Source organism: Theropithecus gelada, chromosome 7b (assembly GCF_003255815.1).
Source record: "Theropithecus gelada isolate Dixy chromosome 7b, Tgel_1.0, whole genome shotgun sequence".
Classification (NCBI taxonomy): Eukaryota; Metazoa; Chordata; class Mammalia; order Primates; family Cercopithecidae; genus Theropithecus; species Theropithecus gelada.
Window position 1 is genome coordinate 68007904 of NC_037675.1, and position 24190 is coordinate 68032093.

At 36.1% G+C, this 24190-nt stretch overlaps 1 protein-coding gene across 6 annotated transcripts in view; it reads left to right on the forward strand.

The window, feature by feature from the left end:
• Positions 1–24190, forward strand: part of GPHN (gephyrin) — a 719765-nt gene that overhangs the window by 174372 nt on the left and 521203 nt on the right. For all 6 annotated transcript variants that reach the window (XM_025392025.1, XM_025392028.1, XM_025392024.1 and 3 more), the window contains exon 2: positions 5596–5674. In XM_025392025.1, coding sequence (XP_025247810.1) covers positions 5596–5674 — 79 coding nt within the window. The remainder of the gene's footprint in view (positions 1–5595; positions 5675–24190) is intronic.

Below are 24190 nucleotides of genomic sequence, written 5' to 3' on the forward strand. Positions count from 1 at the left end.
GAGTTCCATATATATTCTGGACATTATTCCCTTGTCAGGTAAATAATTTGCAAATATTTTCTTTCATTCAACAGACTATATTTCTTTACTCTGTTGATCTTCTTATTTTGCTCTACAGAAGCTTTTTAGTTTGGTATAGTTCCATTTTTCTATTTTCTTAAATTGCCTGTGCCTTTAAAATCTTTAAAATATTTGCCTAGCATTTCTTATATGCTTTCTTGTAGTTATTTTGTAACTTCAGGTCTCAGATTTAAATCTTTAATCCATTTTGAGTTGATTTTTTTGTGATGAGGAGGATCTACTTTCATTCTTCTGCATATAAATATCCAATTTTCCAACACCATTTAGGTATTTTATTCTTTTTAGCAGGTATTGATTGCAAATGGGATTGCTTTCCTCTTTTTTTTTTCAGCTAGTTCGTTATTCTATAAAAACATCAGTGATTTTTGCATGTTGATTTTGTATCCTGCAACTTTACCGAATTCGTTTAGCAGTTCTAAGATATTTTATCCTTTTCTAGATTCAGGAGGGATATGTGCAGGTTTGTTACATATATATATTGTATAGTGGTGGGATTTGGGTTTCTAGTTTACCCATCATCTGACTAGTGAATATTTTACCCAATAGGTAGTTTTTCCACCCCAACCTCCCCATTTTGGAATCCCCAGTTTCTATTACTTTTCTTCCTAGAGTTTTTTGAGGAATCTTTAGGATTTTTTACATGTAAGATTATGTCATCTGCAAAAAGGGACAATTTGCCTTTCTCTTTTCTAATTTAGATGAACTTTATTTCCTTTTGTGGCCTAATTTTTCTTATAAGGAATTCCAGTTCTATCTTAAATACAAGTTGTAAAAGTATATATTTTCTTGTTCTGGTTCTTAAAAGAAAGGCTTTTAGCTTTTCTCCATTCAGTGTGATGTTGGCTGGGTTTTTTTCATATTTGGCCTTTATTGTGTTTAGGTATAATCTTTCTATACTTAATTTTTTAGAGTGTTTATTATCAAGGGAGTTGAATTTTATCAGATGCTTTCTTTGTATTTGAGATGATCATATGATTTGTTTTTCGTCTTATCATTCTGTTGATGTGATGTAGCACATCTATTGATTTTCATATGTTGAACCATCCTTGCATACCTGGGATAAATTCCACTCAGTCATAGTGTATTTTTTTTTCTGTTGTGCCGTTGGATTCAGATTCCTAGTATTTTGTTGAGGATTTTTACATCTATGCTAATCATGGCTATTGACCTCTAGTTTTCTTTGTGATTGTTGTTGCATCCTTGTTTGGTTTTGGTATCTGGGTACTGCTGACCTCATAGAATGAATTAGGGAGAGTTTCCACCTTTTTAATTTTTTGTAAGAGTTTCAGCAAAATAGGTGTTCTTTTTTTAAAGCTTTTTGGTCCTAGGCTTTTTGTTGGGAGACTTTTTTATTGCTGATTTAATCTCGTTACTCATTATTGATCTGTTCTGGTTTTCTGTTTCTTCCTGATTTAATTTGTGAGGTTATATGTGTCCAAGAATGTATCCATTTAATATAAGTTTTCTAATTTCTTAGTGTGTAGTTGTTCATAATAATTTCTAGTGATCCTTTGTATTTCTGTTGTATCAGTTGTAATGTCTCATTTTTTATTTCTGATTTTACTTACTTGGGTCTTCCTTTTTTCTTGATTAGTTTAGCTACTGGTTTGTAAATATAGTTTATCTTTTCATAAAACCAATGTTTCATGTGCTCCTTTGTGGGTTTTTGTCTCTATTTACTTCTGCTCTAATCTTTCCTTCTTACTTTAGGTTTGGCTTGTTCTTCCTTGTCTGGTTTCTTGAGATGCTTTGTCAGATTGATAAAGTGAAATTGTTCAAATCGTTTTAAGTGTTTATTGCTGTAAACTTCCCTTTTAGTACTACTTTTCAGTACACTATAAGTTTTTGGCATGCCGTGTCTATATTAATTTGTTTCAAGAAATTTTTTGGTCTTTTTAAATTTCTTCATTGAACCATAAGTTTCTCAGGGTCTTTTCTCTTTTTTTCTTTATTAATCTTATTAATGGTTTGATTTCCATGTATTTGTAGAATTTCAAAAGTTCCTCTTGTGACTGATTTCTGATTCTACTTTATTATAGTTTGAGAAGACACTTGATATGATACTGATTTTTGAAAATTTCTTGAGGCCAGTCTTGTGGCCTAACATATGGTCTATCTTGTAGAATGTTCTGTGTGCTGATGTCAATAAATGGATCCAAAATGGTTTACAGACCATATTTGGTCCAACAGCTACAGTTGGACCAAATATGGTCTGTAAGCCCTCTTTAGATCCATTTGGATGCACATTTTTGAAGGTAACTTTGTTGGGTATAGTATTATTAATCAGTAGGGTTTTTTTGTTCTAGTACTTTGCTTAAACCATTTTTTTTTTCTCTCTTGGCTTATAATCGTTCTGTTGAGAAATCTGCTCTTAGTCTGAAGGGGATTCCCTTATATGTAACTTGATGCTTTTTGCTGTTTTTAGAATTATTTCTTTGTCTTTGACTCTTGGCAGTTTGAGAGATATGTGTCTCAGAGATGACATTTTTGAGTTGAGTATTTTGGGGATATTTGACCTTTCTGGATCTTGATGTCTCTCTCTCAAGCTTTGGGAAGTTGTCAGCTATTATTTTACCAAATAAGTTTTCTATGCCTTTTCTACACTCATTTCCTTCTGTAATTCACAAAATGTGAATATTTACTTGATGGTTTCCCATGTCATAAAGGTTTATTCATTTTTTTTAATCTTTTTTTTCCTTTTGTCTGACTGGGTTATTTTTAAAAACCCGTCTTCAAGTACTAAAATTATTTTCTGCTTGATCTGTTTGATTGTTGAAGCTTTCAAGTGTATTTTTGTATTTTAATTGTTGAATTCTTCAGTTCCAGAATTTCTGTTTAGTTGTTGTTTTTTATGACATTCTATTTAATTTCTCATTTAGATCACCAGGTTGTTTTTTTTTTCTGATTTATGTATATTTTCTGTCTGTGTTCTTTTGTATCTACTGAGTTTTGAAAGGTTATTATTTAAATTTTTTGCAGGTATTTCATAGATTTTCTTTTGGGGGCTCTGTTACTGGATAATTATTGTATTTCTGTGGCAGTGTCATATTTCCTTTTTCGTGTGTCTTGCATCCCTACATTTATAACTGTGTATATGTTTAGCAATTTCTTCTTTCAGTTTTCTGGATTCACTTTTTTAGGTAAACTTTTTTCTGTAGTCATATCTATAGTGTCATTTGGGTAGAGTGTTTTGGCTTTGGTTCAGGTGGTTGCATTAGTGTAGTCTCTGTATGATTACTTTGGCTGTAAATAATGTTAGCAGTGTCTGCAGTTTCCCAAGAGGGTTCAGGTGAGGTTGTTCATGGAGTCAGCGACAAGACTTGTCTGGGGACAGGGATATTTGTTGGGTTGTTCTTTGGCTCGTAAGGGTTGTGCACAGTTGCTGGCAGTGTTAGCAGTGGGTTGGTTCTTGGGCTCCTGGGTGGTTATTGGAGGCACATGGTGGCCTTACCACTGGAGTTCATGAGGTCATCATTTGTGGTACGCACTGGGTGGGCCAGCCCTCAGGCCCTCAGACTCCCTGTTTGCGCACTGACTGTAGTTGTAGCAGGCCTTGGTTGAGCCAATCTTTGAGTTCACAAGTGGCACACATGGGTGCCTTCATTTTTAGATGGATATTTTATCAAGGTACAACTTGGATTCATAATTTTTCTCAAGTATTTTAAACATATTGTCCCATTGTCTTCTGGATTTGATAGTTTGTGTTAAAAACTCATCTTTAGGTTTTCTTGTTTTTCTTTTGAAATGTCTTTTTCTCCCTCTGACTGTTATTAAAGTGTTCTTGTTATCTTTGATTTTCAGCATTTTCAGTGTTGATTGTGGTTTTTTCACCTTTGCCAGTGTGGTGTTTGCCATACTTCCCAAGTCAGAATGTTAATATATTGTATCAGTTTTAGGCTAGTCTCAGCAATTTTTAACTTTTTCTAAAAGTATTGTTTCTCCTCACTTTCTGTCTACTGTATTCTAACTGGAATTGTATTTGTGTTAAAGTGTTTAATTCCCACATATCTCTTATGCTCTGTTCATTTCATTTTTTTCATGCTCTGCTTCAGTGTGGATATTTTCTGCTGACCTATATTCAAATTCACTAATCTGTACTTTGCTGTATTCAGTCAGTTGTAAAACCCACCCACCAACTGCTTTATTGCAGATAGTGTTTTTCAGATATAAAATCATTATTTAATTTTTAAAATAGATTTTCATTCTTGGTTGAAGTTTTCCTTTTTTCATCTACTTTGAAGATCTTTCTTAAAGTCCTTGTCTTCTAACTTTATATCATCTGTGGGTCTGCTTATATTTATTCTCTTTTCCCTTGATTGTTAGTCACATTTGTGCCCCTTTCCATACCTTGTAATTTTTATCGTATACCAAATATTGATTAAAATAGAGCAGCAGAAATTGAACTAAATATTATTTTTCTTCAATTCTGTATTAGAAAGATAAGATCAAGTGCTAATCACCTCAACTCAATTATGAATCTTACTGCATCAAGTTTGGGTGGCAGCTTTTGATACACTTAGAATGCCTTTGATTTTAAATGTCCTAATGACAAGAGCTGTTGTGTTGCAGACTATTCTGTCTGGTGACTTTGTATTTATATACTGTAAAATTGTTGGAGATTTTACTCTACCTTTCTGGTCCTGCTCACTTTACTCATTTCCTCCTGCTCCCCACCCACTAAGGGGATGCTTTTGGTTGAGAGCAAATATCTTGTGGGAAGGCCTATTAAAATTTTATCCTCACAGTGGTAGGCTCCATCTGTTCTAGTGTGACTTTGACTTCTAATCACCACAACATTACAGGGATTATTATTTGCCCCATGGTCTATTCTGCCAACTGCTGCCCCAAATCATCTTAGGTAATTCTGGCACTCAGCAAATTTTTCAGGGAGAAAACTGTCTGTAATTTTGGGCTTCATCAGATTCCAGTTTTTCATGCCAGCTTAAAAATTATCAAGAGCTGTGCTGGTTTTTCTTTTCCCTAGTAGTGTCCTTCTTTCTTATCTAGCCTGTGTCTAAATGGCAAATCCTTCCAGAAATTAAAATAATCAGCAGGATTAACTGACTTAAGAGATATTAATCATCAATCATCCTGCAAATTTAGTTTATCCTTTTTATTTCCATTGCTCACCAATATTTTTAAAAATATGATTTTGTAGTTTGTCTCTTTTTTTCCTAGTTGTTGTGGGGCAGTGACTTGCTACTGTGTACTAGTAAATTAATCTTGTAACAGTAAGAACAAAATTTAGACCGATATGTTTATTATTTTATATAATGTATTTATATAGAGTTGGTGTGCTTAAAGTAGTGGATTGTTATTGAAATGTTGGCTGGTTTAGAATGTTAACATTTGTTGCTAAATTCACCAGGCCTATAAATAAACCAATATTAATATTTGGTGAAAAATTTTTTTTAAAAAGCCATTTTTCATTTCAAAATGTCTTTTGGTCAGCAACAGCTTAAATGAAATGTAAACAAAAATTAATTTTTTTTTCTTTTCCCCATTCTTATTTAGTGAGTGATAGTTGCTTCAGGAATCTTGCAGAAGATCGCAGTGGGATAAATCTCAAAGATCTCGTACAAGATCCTTCTTTGTGAGTATTTTGCTTTCAGTATTAAGTATAAATTATTAGTGTTCCTTCTCTCAAAAGAGTTTTATCTGAAAACTTATTTAAGGTACAACAATTTTTTCTTTTCTAATACTGTGTTTTGCATGTATTGAAGTCTGACAGAAAAGTTTCTTTTTAGAAATAGAATAGATTTTAGAAGGAATGATGTCATGATTAATGATCGATTTTCAAGGAAGAATGCTGATGGCTGATAATATCTAGCCAATGTGGCAGTAGCTACTAGCCAAGGAAGATGATTAGTAGTTGATTTGCTTGGGAAAGACAGATTGAATTTGTTTACAACAATTTGAAGTTTTTTGAATATATTATTTATAGCAATTATTTGTAATTATAATTAGAAATATAAAGTAGTTATTTGTAATAACAATATACATTTGAATATGTTAGATATATTTCTAATGTTTTACATATGGCACAGGAATTTGAGGAGTTTTATAGATTTCAGTTTTTAATTTTTTTGCTCATCAGTCAGTCCCATTCTTTATTAGCATATCTTTCTAATACATATATTCTACAGTAATATCACTTTCTAGTTCATGAATTTTTTTACAGTTTTATATTTACTGATAAATATGCATACTATCTATGAACACACCTTCCCAATAATATCACTGTTTATTAAAAAAATTATTAAAACTAGTTAAGCCTGTGAAGCAGAGTAAAGAAAATTGAATGCTGCCAGGTGCCTTCTTTAATGACACATATAATGCATACAATTAAATGTGTCCTAATAGGAAATCCATCTCCCAGATCACATGTAATCTACCCTCCTACAGGATTCACTAATAAGTCATTGAGAATTTTGTGAGGAATAAACACAAGAATATCTTGAAGATTATTGATTCTTTAATGATTGACTACTCATGTTAAAAAATATTATGAGAGTGCTGAAAATGTATTGAATATCAAAGTTCATATATAATGTCATGAGTTCAGAATGCATTTCCAAGTCTAGCTCTCTCCATTTTTTTCTTTTCTCGATCTTTCTTTTTCTAACTCAAAAGGATTGTGAATATTCCTCCTCCTTGATTTTTATCTCTATGAAGATAGACAGCTGTCCTTTGAGTCCTGTGAAAATTTAACCAACAATGTAATGATTCCGTTTGGATGTAAATATACCTAGTGAATAACATTTAATTGCATTATTAAGAGTTCTACTTTCCTTATGGATATGGGTGGAAACTTTACAGTTTCCTCAAAAGACTTTGCTTATTTGAATGAATAAAATAAATTATTGGCTGGGCGCAGTGCCTCATGCCTGTAATCCCAGAACTTTAGGAGGCCGAGGTAGGTGGATCACGAGGTCAGGAGATTGAGACCATCCTGGCCAACATGGTGAAACCCCGTCTCTACAAAAAATACAAAAATTAGCTGGGCGTGGTGGTGTGCGCCTGTTGTCCCAGCTACTTGGGAGGCTGAGGCAGGAGAATCTCTTGAACCCGGTAGGCAGAGGTTGCAGTGAGCCGAGATTGCGCCACTGCACTCCAGCCTGGGCGACAGAGCGAGGCTCCATCTCAAAAAAAAAAAAATTATTATTGTATTATTTGTAAGATATATTTTAGTAAAATAAGACTGTATATCTGTTTAATGCAGCAATATGATGAAAAAAATTTGCTCATATGAACTCCAATTATACAAAAGATTTGAAGAATTACACTTGAATAATGGATTATAATAATCAATTGTCTTGTTTTGAGAAAACTTGTTGCTTCTTCTTGGAATGTAGAGTAACATTCATCATTCAACCTACCACTAAATTCTATATTTAATTTTAGTATTCTTAAAAAAAAAATTCATCTCAGACCACTTCATTGGAAGGACAAAATAATTCTCAGTGTACCTTTATTAAAACAGCCAGAAATATCTTAATATAGCATCACTCTCTTAACCCCCGCCATTATCCTCTTGAATTAGTCTAGTATTATAAGAATGTCAGCATTCATGGAGAAAGAGTTTGTTTTTGCTCCTGCCTGCTTGACTTTCTAAGGAATTTTTTCTTTATTAAGAACTGTCAGGATATACTATTGATGACTTGAATTCGTATTTTAAAGATATATTCCTCATTAGGTAAAATCTTCTAGAGAAAAAAATGCCTAATGTGGAAATATATATATATATATATATATATATATATATACTCATATTCATGTGTTATTATGATGGGAAATATTTTATTCTGAGTTCCTGTCTGATTGCAGTATTCATTTAGTATGTACATTGTAGGTGAGGATTTTTTTTTTAAAGCTAAGTGTCTCTTTTCTGTCTCAGACTCTTGACATAAATGTTCACTACATTTCATTGATTCAGGTATACTAGATGGTCCTACATGGAGCTGAATTGTTTATGTTGCAACATTGAATAGGAAGTATATCAGAAATACTTTTGTTTTGTTTTTACAAAAATCTCCTCTTCGACCGGGCGCGGTGGCTCACGCCTGTAATCCCAGCACTTTGGGAGGCCAAGGTGGGCGGATCATGAGGTCAGGAGATCGAGACCATCCTGGCTAACACAGTGAAACCCCGTCTCCACTAAAAATACAAAAAAAATTAGCCAGGTGTGGTAGCAGGTGCCTGTAGTCCCAGCTACTTCGGAGGCTGAGGCGGGAGAATGGCATGAACCTAGGAGACGGAGTTTGCAGTGAGCTGCGATCGCCCAGCAGCACTCCAGCCTGGGTGACAGAGCGAGACTCCGTCTCAAAAAAAAAAAAAAAACAAAACTCCTCCTCAAAAAATTATTGTCATTTGATAACTACTCCAGACTAGTGTGATGGTTATTAAAATTGTATACATGTCATTTTAATACATGTTCCATATAAAAATTATTAGAATAAGATGTGTGTTGAGTGAATGCTTTGTATGTTAATGTGCCTGGTAGATTCGTATTATGATTCACCCACTTGAGCTGCTGATACTGAAAGGAGTTGATGGTAAATAAGAATTAAGAATTTTAGCCCCAATACTGTTAGAGAGGAAGACAGAATAATAGAGCAAGAAAAATTAGGCTAAGGAAAACCCAGGCTTATCTAGTCAATATTGATACTCAGAGAAGTGTATTATATATCTTAATTAGATAAATGAGCTGATACAGAATTTCTGTAGACAAAGTACAAAAATAAAACTCTAATGAGTTTTATTAAGAATATATGATATAAAACAGTGTTTAAACCAAGAGTAGTCAGAGCTAGATGAGGGGCTTACTGTGTCAGAGATTGAAAGTGCAGAACCTAAACTGACTAATTCATACTCTAAATCTGTGTCAGGCTAATGGAACAATGATAGATACTCTGTAATTTACTTAAACTGTATGGTACAAACTCCAAGATTTTACTGCCATTGTAGTAAAACTTGTTACTGGGCTTGAATGAACCAAGTGAGCTATTGTGTGAACATGACAGAGAGATGCCATGGGAGAAAAAAATATGAGAAAGTTATGAATCTCTAAGCAAGACTTTCTGGTCTAGCTACTAACTTTTCAACTGTTGTAATCATAGGAGCAGAATGTGACTTGTGGCAAGACTGAGGTTAAGGGAATACCTGACAAACTCTTTTATTTGGGTGGTTACTCTAAGAATACTTGTTTCTATTACAGTCCTGTAGGTGTTGAGTGTAAGAGCAAGCAAAGGAACTCGACATTCACTTTTTGCTGATCAATGTGCCTAAGGGTTTGTTTGAATTACTAATTTTCATGCATGCTTAATTTTGAAATAAACAGTGTAACAATGTGACTGTTTTAGTAGCTCATATATGGTTATAAATATTTTGATGTTGATTTCCTCTGCTATATGTATCATTTATCAATTTGAGTTGTGTTATAAGAACTCTTGCTATAGTTGTGGTCTCAGTAGCGCATTGAAAGTGTTATCAAGTGTAACTTGATGTTATCTCTATATTAGAAACTTATCTAATATGCTACATAATTTTCATGCGTATAAGAAGTTATTCTTAGTGTGAGATTATTTTTCAAGTGGAGAAATACGTACTATGGAAGTTATTAAATCATTTGTGTTTCTTCTGGAGAGATAGTATTATGTGCAAAAGAGGTACTCTATATAAAGTACATTATTTTGGATTGTATTCAGTTGTATTCTCTATAGAGGTAATTCTTAAACATACTTTCAAATCTCCATGTACTATGTGCTGCAGATAAGAAATACAACATATTACCATATTTATGCTTTAGATTTCTTATTGCTTATTTATAAGCTAGCGTAATTATTTGAACTCAGACTCATTTATAAATATTATTAAAAGTTAGGAATCACAAAAAAGAAAAAAGTTAGAAATCAAAAGAAAAAGAAAGCATAAGAATGACAACTAGAGAAATCTGTTTGTACTATTTATGATGATGATGCTGATTGTGTACATGTGGAATGTGTCTCACTTTATTTAATTTGCAAAGGCTCTTACAAATTTAGGACCATTTTAGATGTGTGCTGTGTAAGATGGCTAGAGGAAGAATTTTTTTTAATGAATTCTTCATGGAAGAATTGGCCATCTCTGAATGTTATCATTCAGAATGCAGGATATTATTTGACTATAAGGATATTTCTTTAGAGTCAAATAGGACACATTTTCCATTGTAGGTATATACGAAATTTCGTTTATCCATTCATCCATCAGTGAACACTTGGGTTGCTTTCCCCTTTTTATTGCTGTGAGCAGTGTTCTTATGAACGTGAGTGTACAAATATCTTTTTGGATCCTGATTTCAATTCTTTTGGATATATACCCAGAAGTAGAATTACTGGATCATATGGTAATTCTATATTCATTTTTTTTTTTTTTTTTGCAAGGACCACCATATTATTTTCTGTAGCAGCTGCACCATTATACAGCTCCACTGGCAATGTCTATCAGGCTTCTAATTTCTCAACGTCCTCACCAACACTTATTTTTTTAAATTGTAGTTATCCTAATGGGCATGAAGTGATATATTCTTGATGTTTTTAAATGAACTTTACTTGCTTCTTCACATCTTGTCTTTAATAATGACTTTCATTGCCAGGCATGGTGACTCATGCCTGTAATCCCAGCACTTTGGGAAGCCAAGGTGGGTGGATCACCTAAGGTTAGGAGTTTGAGACCAGCGAGGCTAACATGGTGAAACTCTGTCTCTACTGAAACTACAAAAAATTAACTAGGCATGGTGGTGGATGCCTGTAATCCCAGCTACTTGGGAGGCTGAGGCAGGAGAATTGCGTGAATCTGAGAGGCAGAGGTTGCAGTGAGCCGAGATCACACCACTGCATTCCATCCTGGGCAACAAGACTGAAACTCCATCTCCAAAAAAAAAAAAAAAAAGACTTTCATGCAAGTAATCAAGAGAGTAAAGAAAAAAAGGTGTTTTATATATTTGACTGTTTTGATAATGTATATTGTGCAGTAAATTGTATAAAACTGTGTTACTTATAGTAACTGTGTTTACGTAAACTAGAAATTATCTTCACTGTGATTACAAAGACTATAAAGCGCAAATAAGTCCATTGTAATTTTGTAACCATAGAATTTTAATTAGTCCATCTTTCCTGTTTGTATTGTTTGACTTGTATTTCTGTTACTCTTATTATACCTCATTGTAAAGGATTGCTTTTCGGAAAAAGAAATTTTTTTTCACTGGAAGTTATCAGCTTGAAAATATAGCTCACTGATTTAAAAACCACCACCACCTTCTAGTTGAAACATTATTTTGTTACTATACATCATTTATACTTAATTATGGCATTTTATATTTAAGAACAAAGATAAAATTGGACAAAGTCGTTGTATCTAATTGTAAATTTTGTAGACACAAAAATTTTATTTACCTTTATGTACTTCTTTACTTATTTTACCACCTATAATAGAATCTTTAATATTTTGTTGGTCCTGAAACACAGGCTCATCTCTTTGAGTGCACTTATCTTCACACTGCAGTCTGATTAAATGATATTTTGGGCCCTTGGATCATGCCATTAAATATGAAGGAAAGTCGGGATTGCTGTCTGGAAAGCAGTCATCTCTAAATTTAGCATATATTTATCTTCTGGTGTTAAGATAGGTTGCTATGGTGAATTGAGTTTCTTTAATATGCCAGTCAGCAGAGGATAAACAGTGGTTTCTGAAGAGGTTATTTTCTGTAGGGATGTGCATTTTCATATTGCATTTTCAGATAGATGAATTTAGTTATTGGTTTTTATGGACTATTTATAAAGTTTTCATATTAAGGTGTCTTTGAGAATTTTAACCTTTGTTAAACAAAATAGGAGAGTTTTTATGTTGTTATTCTTTGTTTCCCTGTAGATAAATTTCATTGGATATAAAAATGCATTTTTTAATGGCAGGTCATTACTGATTTTTCATTTTGCTCTGCTACCAATAGTTCTTCCAAATCTAAGACAGCTACCAAAGCTGTCTTGTTTGTAATAATAATAGCTCTAACTGTAAGTTTTTTATTACATTTAATCAGCTTTTTTTTTGGTGCTACCTAGGTTATGTATTTATTGGTCTATGAGGTGTATATTGGGACAATACAGTTTAGTCTAGGCTGGTACTATGGTGTTATGGTACTGTTCTATATCAGGACTGTAAATCCAAAGATATACTTTGCTTTTAAGAGGACATTTCTTCATTTTCCTCTATTCTTGGGGATATATGTTTAACATTTAATGAGTTTGTTCATTTTATACTTTATTTAAAAGCATTAGTAGATTCTTATGTTCTTTAGCAATCAGGTTTAACAGACATAGTTCCTATAATCAGCAAACTTATGATTAAAGACAGATAATATCCAGGTTTTCTGCTTAAAGCATATAGATAACCAGTCTAGTATTTAAAATTTTTTTAATGAAATAATATATCATTTTAGTTGATTCTTTCATTTTCAGGGTACAGAAACCTAATTCAAACTAGCTTAAAAAGCAAATCAGTAGTGATTGGCTTATGAAATTTAGGAATATTTCTCACAGAATAAGGAAAAAAACTTCAGATTTAGGTCAGTTGTGGGAACTTCAAGGAATAGAATTAAGAGTTTTGTACAAGTGGGCCTGTTTTTCTCATCCTGTACCATCACTTATTCTTATCTTTTTGGTCTTAGTCTCATTTATGGTAGTCAGGCTTTCTTCATTAAACCAGGAATATGGCTGCTAACTTACTGTAATTTCCTTCCTTACCATGGAAAAGTAATAATTTCATTAATCTTTTCATGTGCCCACACCTCAGCCAATCACTCTGGCCGCAACATAGGCTATTTTGGTTGACTAGTCATGGAACAGATATGCCTGTTGTCAAAATGCTGGAATACTGTAAGTAACTGGGGGAGAAGGTGATCCTCAAAAGAAAGAGTGATAGAAATTAAGAAATGTCCACTGTATTGATTCTTTGTTGTTAATTTAAGGAAGATCTTATGCTTTGACAAGAATTTTTACCACGTTTGCCTTTACATGGTATGTCAGATAGATGTTGGTAATATTATCTGTAATAATTTTAAAGGACTAGATATGTCAGTTAATTGATAATAGTTTGCTATTTGCTGATATTGTTGACTATATAATAATACACACATATGAAGTAACACAGATGAATTTATTACTTTAATTACAACTTGCTAGACAGCAGATGGAATAACAACAGGTTATTTCTGTTTCTCTATACTTTCTATTTTAAAAGAGGAACTTCGCCACTATAAACTAAAAAGGAAAAAGAAGTCAAACATTCTCCTCATTTCATTATATCTTAACTGAGGAGTATTATTTTAGAGATATACCAAAGTTTAATGAGAGCACTATTGAAGTGTTCCAAGAGGATGAAGTCCTTAAAATGAAGCTTTTGTTAAAAAAAATAAATAGAAGAAAAGAAAGTGTGAGGAAGAAAGGAAGGAAAGAAATAAGGAGCAGGGGGTAGAAAGAAAAGCTCATTATGAGAAAGAATGTACTCCATGAATATGTCATGCTGCTTGAAACCCACTTTAGTTGGAAGTGAACAAGAGTGTGGGAGGTTAATATGAATGTATAAAACAAAGTTTTGATATCTATGATTGCATTGTCTACTTGTATTTTATATTGCTGTGTAACAAATTATTATAAACTTAGTGGCTGAAAACAACACACATTTATTATCTCAGAGTTTCCATGAGTCAGGATTTGGGGCAAAACTGAACTGGATGCTCTTCTCAGTATCTCCCAAGAATGGAATCAAGGTTTTGGTTGGGTTGCATTTTCATCTGTAGACTTGTCTGGGGAAGAATTATATCTAAACTTATTAATATTGTTGACAAAATTCCTATCTTTGTGGTTGTTTGACTCTGAGGACCTTTTGCCTCCTACTCTATTTTGGATGTGTTCCCCAAAGTTCATGCATTGGAAACTTAATCCCCAGTGCAACAGTGTTAAGAGATGTAACCTTTAAGAGGTAATTGGATCATGACAGCTCTGTCCTGATGAATGAATTAATGCCGTTATCACTACAACACTGCCCTTTGGCTAGTTACTGTCCACAGCTCCTATCACCTTTGCTACATAATGTTACTTAACCATGGGAATGCATACCATCACCTTTGGATATTCTGTTGGTTAGACGCAAGGCATACATCTTATCCATACTCAGGGGCTGGAATTACACAAAAGTGTGAATAAGAGGAGGTGGAATCATTGAGGGTCACCTTAGGGTCTTTCTGCCACACCACTTTTGAAATTTTATTTTCTATACAGGAGTCATTTCAATTGATTTAACTCTTTCCAATTTAGAGTTGTAAAAAATTAAAGCTCCACTAAGTTGTGATTTATCCAAAGTTATAAAACCACATAGTAATGGGCCACCTGACAACCAGGCATTGTGCTGTTTCCACCCCAGTCTTAGTTTTGATTTCATTGTTTTTGTTACCACATTGATTTTAATTTTTGTTGTTAATTTTATCAAAAATATGCTGAATATATCTAAGTACTGGTCTCCTAGGCACTGGCATTAAAATGCTTGAAAACATTTTTTCTGTATTGCCAATAAGTATGATTTTTTATTAATTGTTCTCTCATGATATACTTAAAATATTTTATTAATTTTTGTATATAGGAGGAGGAATAAACTTTTTGGTTTCCTTTAGTTTTGATTCTTGTTGATAATCTGAAGAATGAGACTAAAGAGACTGTGAGACTGAAAGTGAGATTTAATAGCTGCAAATGAAAAACCTCAATAGAATAATGGCAGTTGAGTTCTGGATGTGAACTCCTGTATGGAATTTTCATTGGAAGATTATTGACTGTGGTTTGGGAAGAAATCAAACAGGCAGGCAAAGAAGTTTGCTAATGAAAAGTCTGCATAAGTATGCTTCTCCAGTGAGCTTCCAAAGATGTATAGTGGCTATAACACCTAGGTTTGCATGAGTATACTCTATGATGTTTGCACAATGAGAAAATTGCCTAAGGATGCATTTTTCAGAATGTATCACTGTTGTTAAGCAACATGTAACTGTATTGCCTTTTAAGAAACAAGATAATTTCGGCCTGTACTACTCAAATATGTATCTGTATCTACATCTAGGTAAAGATGGGGTCTCACTTTTTTGCCCAGGCTGGTCTTGAACTCCTGACCTCAAATGATCCTCCCGTCTCAGCCTCTCAAAGTGTTGGGATTACAGGCGTGAGACACAGCATGCCTGGCCAAAATATTTTAACTCTACCAAAATTATGCTTATGAAGGTTATTCTCAATGTCAGCTCTCCAGAAAATACATTGAAAATGCTTTCAGGGATCCTACTTGATTTAATTAGGAAAGAATGAAATCCTGTCTTGGCTGTATCTGTTTTGCATGTTCTGAGGAGCAAGTGTTAATAGATTTTTTAAAAATAGGGATGAATGAGACTATCATTTTCTTTTACTACTGGAGTTAGGACTCTCGTTATTTCATATGCACTTACAAAGATATTATACTTAAGCAGGCAGAGGGAATTAGTGTTGATCAAATTTAAATGCAGCCTTTAGGTTGCCAAGGAATACCTTTTTGTATTGAGCACCAACAAAGTGCTCAATAGTAGAACAAAATTGCTTGAAGAATAGGGAAAAGGCAGATTTTGCCAATATATATTCCCTATACATAGAGTCTCTTACTCCCTTACTCTCTCCATTACCCATTCTTTCGTTTAGTCATGAAATTATTTATCCATATGTTCATTCCTCCATCTAGTTAAGGAATATTTTTGATGGGCTTAAACGCTGTGGTAAGTGGTAGTGATAGAACAGTAAACATGAACACAGTCTCTGTCCTTGTGGTGGTTATAATCTATTGAGAAATACAGACAGTACATAGACAATTATATTATACTGTGAAAAGCTATGATGTGTGCTTAGAAAACACATACGAGGAGGACTTGGGAGATCCTTGGGAAAAATCCAAGCTCAGTCAGCTCAACCAGTCTTTCCTCATGGATTGCCTTAAATTCAAAAATCAGGCTCCCTTCTAAACTTAATTCACATTTAATTTATCTCACACAGAAAAAAATATTAATAATTATCGTTTAGTGTACTGTCTAGGTTACAGCAGGGGCTGGTCCCCTTGAAGCTGCTGCCCAGTAATCTAATATGGAAATTTTCCCAGTTGAATAGAGGTAATTTAGTTCTTTATAATCTCTCAAAGGGTAGTATTTTTTTAATTTTAAACTCTCTATTGCTCTTAGGCTACAAATCTGTGTAGCATGTTACTATACTAAATATGGTAGTTGTAACACAATGGTAAGTATTCATATATCTAAATATAGAAAAGATGCAGTATAAAAAATAAAAAATGGTACACCTTTATAGGGCACTTATTATGAATGGAGCTTATAGAACAGTAAATTGCTCTGGGTGAGCAGTGAGTGAGTGGTCAGTGAATGTGAAGGCCCAGGATATTACTGTACACTATTGTAGACATTAAACACTGTACACTTGGCTTACAATAGATTTATAAAAAATAAAGTGTGCACAGTGTTAGGACAGCTGTGGTGTCACTAGACGATAGGAGTTTTTCAGCTCCATTATAATCCTATGAGACCACTGTTATAAATGCAGCCTGTCGTTGTTCAAAACTTTATATGGTTCATGACAGTAATTTTAAAAGTAGGTTTTGAATATGGTATTTTTCTTTACTTTCTTTAAAGTTTTATCTTTCCATTTTTTATGGATTAACTTGAGAAAATATATTGCAGAGTGTGGTATGAATTAACCTTTGTATTATGGTGAGAGTTTCACTTATTCATCTGGGATGGAATGCAAATTTTTATAGTCCAGTTAGACTGGAAGTACCATTATTAAGTTAACATTTTTTTGGCACAAATGGATGAAACACAATTTTAAAATATCTAATTTAAAAGTTTTCTTTTTTCTCTTCTGTCACTAAGTCATGAATTTAGGAGTGCTTTAAAAAGTCAGGGAATATTTATTGAGTACTTACTGTGTGTCACTTAATATGGTAGGGCCTGTAAAATAGTGGTGAATAATGTAGGCATTGTCCCTGCTGTAATTTGAGGTCTAGGTGAGTAAAATGGAATACCGAATACTGTTTTTGCTTCCAGGATAGCTCTGTGAAGAACAATAGCTTGTAAAAGTGGTAGATATTTATAATAAGATATAATCCAACAATCAGCTGTACATTCTGGTAAAGTATATTACATCTCAAAATGGTTAAATAATTTCTTATATACATTATTTATACCTTAAATTTAGTTATTTCCGTGATTTATTCAGATCAATGACTCGGTAAAGATAATTGGATTCAAGAAAGCTTCCCAAAATAAGTTGTAATTCATCAGTTCTTAAAATACGATAGCAAGAGCTGAACAGTGTTTTGGGTATGACCTGGCTGTCACTGAGTGGATGGAGACTTTTGCTGAAATTATGTTTATTGTACTGCTTCTAATTATTTGTGAATTCACTTTTTTTTTCATGTATGGAGAGCCTGGTCAGCTACACTACCTTTCTTTCCATTTAGAGTTTACACTTAGGTGGTTTTTAGTATATTCAAAGAGTTGTGCAACCATCACCACTATCAATTTTAAAATATTTTCATCTTTCTAAAAGGAAACTCTAAACTATTAGTAGTCACTTCCCATTTTTCCCCAACCTCCTTCCCATAGGCAGCCGTTAATTTACTCTCTATCTCTGTATATTCACTTATTTTGGACATTTTGTATAAATCACAGAAATGTGGTACCTGGGGACTGGCTTCTTTCACTAGCATAATAATTTCAAGAGCCATCCATGTTGTAGCACATAGGAGTGCTTCATTTATTTTTATTGCTGAATAGTATTCCATTGTATGGATATAATACATTTTTTTTATTCATCAGTTGATGGATTTTTTTTTTTTTTTTTTTGTTACTTTGTGGCTATTATGACTAATGATGCTATGAACATTTGTGTCCCTGTTTTTAATGCAGAAGTATGTTTTATTGTGTGTATATACCTATATGTTGGAAAAAACTCTTCAGACCATGTTTTTCGTCTGCTCTCATGCCACCCCAACCATCATGAATACAGAAGACTTCCGTGGCCAATTGTGTGGTAGGGTTTTCCCCCACATACCAAGCAGTGGACGCCACCAACTGGGTATCCTCTAATTCAATTATGACATTATCTATTTGGAGATAGTGTCAGATCCCACAGGTTGGGGGTTCAGTCCCCAAGACTGCACCCACACACCAGTCACAAGTCTGAGCGTCTGGACTTCTGACAGATTACCTTCAAGTTGGAGTTCCCACAGACCCCTCTTTAAGTTCTCTACTTTTATGAAGCTTCCATAAAAACCTAAGAGGACTGGGTTCAAGGAACATTCCTTCAGACAGCTAAACAGGTAAAGGTTCCTGGGGAGTGGCACCCAGGGAGGCATGGAAGCTCCATATCCTTTTGCCACACCTTGCCTGATGTGTAATATTCTTTATAATAAACTGGTAAATGTAAGTAAGTGTTTCCCTGAATTCCCTGAGCTTCTCCTGATAATTAATTGAACTTATCATAGGAGGAAAAAAACACTAGAAAAGAAAGGATCAGTTTCTTTGGAAAACATTAGCACTTTCTCAACATGTTAAACATGAAGTTACCATATGCCAAGCAATTCCACTAACAGATACTGTGGTCATGATATATATTGGTTTTTGTCTATGATTCCTGGTTCATAACTACCCTAGCCCTAGTTACTGTCTTTTGTTATAATGTTGAGTGTGTTAGGCCATAGGAAACAGAATCTCTCTCCCAGCTTCCTTTCACCTGCCCCAAGGCAGGGCATTAATCTTCCCCCACTTTTCTGACTGTGGGTACTACCCTATACCTTGAGGGAAGGAATGACTTATGGGACCTTTCAGAGGCAATTTCTGTTGCTTGTTCATTTTCTTATTTATGGTTCTCCCACTTTCCTGTTTCTTTGCGTGTCTCAAAATTTTTTTTTGAAACTAGGATTGTAACAGTTGTTACAATTTTAACAGTTTTGGATACAGATTCTCTCCCCTGCCCTTCAGCAGTAGTAGTTAGTGTTTTTTTATATTTCTTTAGTGACAGCTGTGCTATTTCAGTGAATCTATTTCCCCAGAAATGTGTATGTAGCCTCTATTGTTCCTTAGAGGTATATGCATAGTCACCTTGGGATAACAGTGGTTTTATCAAGCTTACTTTGATTGTCTCTTTCCCTAATCTGCTAAACATATACTTGGTCGTCCTTTATTGGGATTGCACTCACTAGTTATTGGTTGTTGCCTGATTGCTCTATTATTCTCAGCAATGCCAAGGGATGTCAATTGGTCCACAGTCTGAGACAATTAAATGTAAGTCTATCTGCAGAAATTGTTTTTGATATTGATCTGTGAGTCCTCTTTTGACTTAGGAGATCTGTTCTTAACCATCTTTTTCCTGGTTGTTTCTGTCCAATTTCTAGGTCACCTAAGGTTCAGTATGTTACTGTTCTGGAGCTCCTAGCCCCCTCTTAATTGTGTACTATTAGAGTGTGCATTGTTTCATACAACAGTGTTAGACTTCAACTCCCACATGCTCTCTACCAAATCAAGTCAGTCTTCTTAGGGAGAACTACTGAGTTCTTTTTTTCTCATGGCTTGTCCCTCTCTCTAATCAAAATGTCTGCTTTAGAGCTGGTAGCAAGTACAGTTGCTCACTTTTTTTTGGGAAGTGACATCCTTGCTTTATGAACAGGGCACTTGACATGAACTATTTAGAGAGTTGTGCAAAATAAAGACATTTGTCACTCCTGATTCATCGCTCATGAGGGGCAAGGAGTTTAGTGACTCTGTATATAATACCTTTGACCATATGTGGAGAACCAAGGAACATAATGAAGCTGGTGGGTTGCTTCTAAATTCAGTGGACAAAGTGATGAAAGAAAATGATGAAGTCAAGGATTCTGTCTCCCAGCTTCAGAAGCAGATACTGAACCTCAAATCTGCTAAGATTGCCGTGAGTGAGAATCTTATCTCCTGCAGAGAAAGAGCTGAAATTGTGGAGAACAGACACAAGCTCTTATCATGCAAGTGACTGATGTGCACTGGAAGATGTGTGCACAGCCTTGCCAGTTGTCTACTGTTAAAGTAAAGGCATGGATTGGAAAAGAATGGGATCCTGCAACTTGGAATGGGGATGATGTGTGGGAAGACCCTAATTAAGCTGGGGACACTGAGTTTGTAAACTCTGATGAACCTTTTTTTTGCCAGAAGAAACAGCTTCCCCATCCGCAGTAGTGGCAACATCCCCTCCTTGACCCATGCTGCCATCAGCCTTTCTAGCTTTGTCTGAGGAGATAAACCCTCAGCTCCCCAAGCGACCCTGATGGCCTCCACTGAGGCAGTTTCCAGGCAAGATAATGTTTGTTTTTCCTCAGGAGCCACCCACAACATCCCTGTTTGCTTCTAGACCTGTAACTAAAGTCCTGGCAGGCCCGTAGAGGTGAAGTTGAGAGTGTGGGAGGTGCACTACACTCGAAAAGAACTGCTTGAGTTTTCTAATTTATATACAGAGAAATCTGGAAAACAGACAGGGAATGGATATTAAGGGTGTGGGATAATGATGGAAGGAACATAGATTTGGATCAGGCTGAATTTATCAATTTGGGCCCACTAAGTAGAGACTCTGCTTTTAATGTTGCAGCTCGGGGAGTTAAAAAGGATTCTAATAGTTTATTTTCTTGGTTAGCTGAAATATGGATTAAAAGATGGCCCACTGTGAGTAAGCTGGAAATGCTTGATCTTCCTTGATTTAATGGAGAGGGAGGGATCCAAAGACTTAGAGAGATTGGGATGGTGGAGTTGATTAGTCACTTTAGACCTACTCATACCAGCTGGGAGGGTCTAGAAGATATACCACTTGACCAGTGCCTTGTGAAATAGATTTGTGAGGGCAGCACCTGCATCTTTCAAGAGCCCTGTAATTGCTCTTCTCTGTATGTCAGATCTAACAGTGGGAACCGCAGTCACTCAACTACAACATTTAAATACATTGAGGATAATTGGATCCCAAGGTGGCAAGGGCCAAATGGTGGCACTCAACCATCAAAGGCAAAGTGGGCATACCTACCGTAATGGACAGCAGAGGCAAAGCAGCAATCAGAATAGTCTGACTCCTGTAGAGCTCTGGCATCGGCTAATTAATCATGGTGTTCCTAGAAGTGAAATCGAGAGAAAACCTACTGCATTCCTACTTAGTTTATACAAGCAGAAAACTTATAGGTCAAATAGACAAAAGACTAATATGAATTATAAAACAGAGAATCATGGCCCCTCAATCAATTTCCAGACGAGCTAGTTTACAGACTCAGAACCTGTTGAATGAAGGGAAGGTTGGATCCCCTTGAGGAAAGACTCTACATTACCAACAATTTATGCAGTGAATCTTTCCCTCAGCCTTCAAGTAGACCTCTGGCCTTTTACTAGGGTAACTGTGCATTGGGAAAACGGAAATGATCAGACATTTCAGGGACTACTGGACACTAGCTCTGAGCTGAAATTGATTCCAGGGGAACCAAAACATCATTGTGATTCTCCAGTTAAAGTAGGGGCTTAAGAAGGTCAGGTAATTTAATGGAGTTTTAGCTCAGATCTGACTTAAAGTGGGTCCAGTGGGTCACGGTGGTCATTTCCCCATTGCCAGAATGCATAATTGGCATAGACATACGCAGCAGCTGGCAGAACCCCCACATTGGCTCCCTGACTGGTAGGGTGAGGGCTATTATGGTGGGAAAGGCCAAATGGAAGCCATTAGAGCTGCCTCTACCTAGAAAATAGTACATGAAAAACAATATTGCATCCCTGGAGGGATTTCAGAGATTAGTGCCACCATTAAGGATTTGAAAGTTGCAGGGGTGGTGATTCCCATCACATCCCCATTCAATTCTCCCATTTAGCCTATGCAGAAGACAGATGGATCTTGGAGAATGACAGTGGATTATCATAAGCTTAACCAAGTAGTTACTCCAATTGCAGCTGCTGTACCAGATGTGGTTTCATTGCTTGAGCAAATTAACACATCTCCTGGTACCTGGTATGCAGCCATTGACTTGACAAATGCCTTTTTCTCCATTCCTGTCCATAAGGTCCACCAGAAACAATTTGCCTTCAGCAGGCAAGGCCAGCAATATACCTTTACTGTCCTACCTCAGGGGTATTTCAACTCTCTGGCTTTGTGTCATAATCTTATTCAGAGAGACCTTATGGCTTTTCACTTCTGTGAGATATCACAGTGGTCCATTACATGGATGACATTATGCCGATTGGATCCAATGAGCCAGAATTTGCAAACACTCGACTTATTGGTGAAACATTTGCATGCCAGAGGATGGGAAATAAATCCAACTAAAGTTCAGGGACCTTCTATCTCACTAAATTTCTAGGGGTCCAGTGGTGTGGGGCCAGTGTGTTGAGATATTCCTTCTAAGGGGAAGGTTAAGTTGCTGCACTTGGCCCCTCTTATAACCAAGAAAAAGGCACAATGCCTAGTGGGCCTACTTGGATTTTGGAGGCAACACATTCCTCATTTGGATGTGTTACTCTGGCCCATTTATTGGGTGACCTGAAAGGCTGCCGGTTTTGAGTGGGGTCCAGAACAGGACAAGGCTGTGCAAATTGATCTGCCATTTGAGCCATATGATCCATCAGATCCAGTGGTGCTTGAGGTGTCTGTGGCAGATAGAGATGCTTTTTGGAGCCTTTGGCAGGCGCCCATAGGTGACTCACAGTGGAGACCTCTAGGATTTTAGAGGAAGGCCATGCCATCTTCTGCAGATAACTGCTCTCCTTTTGAGAGACAGCTCTTGGCCTCTTACTGGACTTTAGTGGAAACTGAACATTTGACTATGGGTCATCAAGTCATCGTGCAACCTGAATTGCCTATCATGAACTGGGTGCTTTCTGACCCATCTGGCCATAAAGTGGGTCATGGACAGCTGCATTCCATCATCAAATGGAAGTGGTATATATGTGATCGGGCTCGAGCAGGTCCTGAAGGCACGAGTAAGTTACATGAGGAAGTGGCTCAAATGCCCATAGTCTCCACTCCTGCCACCCTGCCCTCTCTCCCCTAGCCTGCCCCAATGGCCTCATGGGGAGTTCCCTATGAGGAAGAGAAGACTAGGGCATGATTCACAGACGGTTCTGCACAATATGCAGGCACCACCTGAAAGTGGACCACTGCAGCACTACAGCCCCTTTCTAGGACATCCCTGATGGAGACTGGTAAACGGAAATTTTCCCAGTGGGCAGAACTTTGAGCAGTGCACCTGGTTGTGCACTTTGCATGGAAGGAGAAATGGCCAGATGTGTGATTACATACCAATTCATGGGCTGTAGCCAATGGTTTGGCTGGATGGTCAGGTACTTGAAAGAAGCATGGTTGGAAAACTGGCGACAAAAAAATGTGGAGAAGAGGTATGTGGATGGATCTCTCTGAGTGGTCAAAAACTGTGAAGATATTTGTATCCTGTGTGAGTGCTCCCCAACAGGGAACCTCAGCAGGGGAGGAATTTAATAATCAAGTGGATAGGATGACCCGTTCTGTGGACACTACTCAGCCTCTTTCCCCAGCCCCCTGTCATTGCCCAGTGGGCCCGTGAACAAAGGGGCCATGGTGGCAGGGATGGAGGCCATGCATGGGCTCAGCAACATGGACGTCCACTCACCAAGGCTGACCTGGTTATGGCCACTGCTGAGTGCCCAGTTTGCCAGCACCAGAGACCAACACTGAGCCGTTGATATGGCACCATTCCTCCGGGTGATCAGCCAGCTTCCTGGTGGCATGTTTATTATATTGGACCCCCTCCATCATGGAAAGGGCAGAGGTTTGTCCTCAATGGAATAGACACTTACTCCAGATATGGGTCTGCCTGTCCTGCACACAATGCTTCTGCCAAAACTACAATCTGTGTTCTCATGGAATGCCTTATCCACCATCATGGTATTCCACACAGCCTTGCCTCTGACCAAGGCACTCACTTTACAGCTAAAGAAGTGTAGCAGTGGGCTTATGCTTATGCAACTCACTGCTCTTAC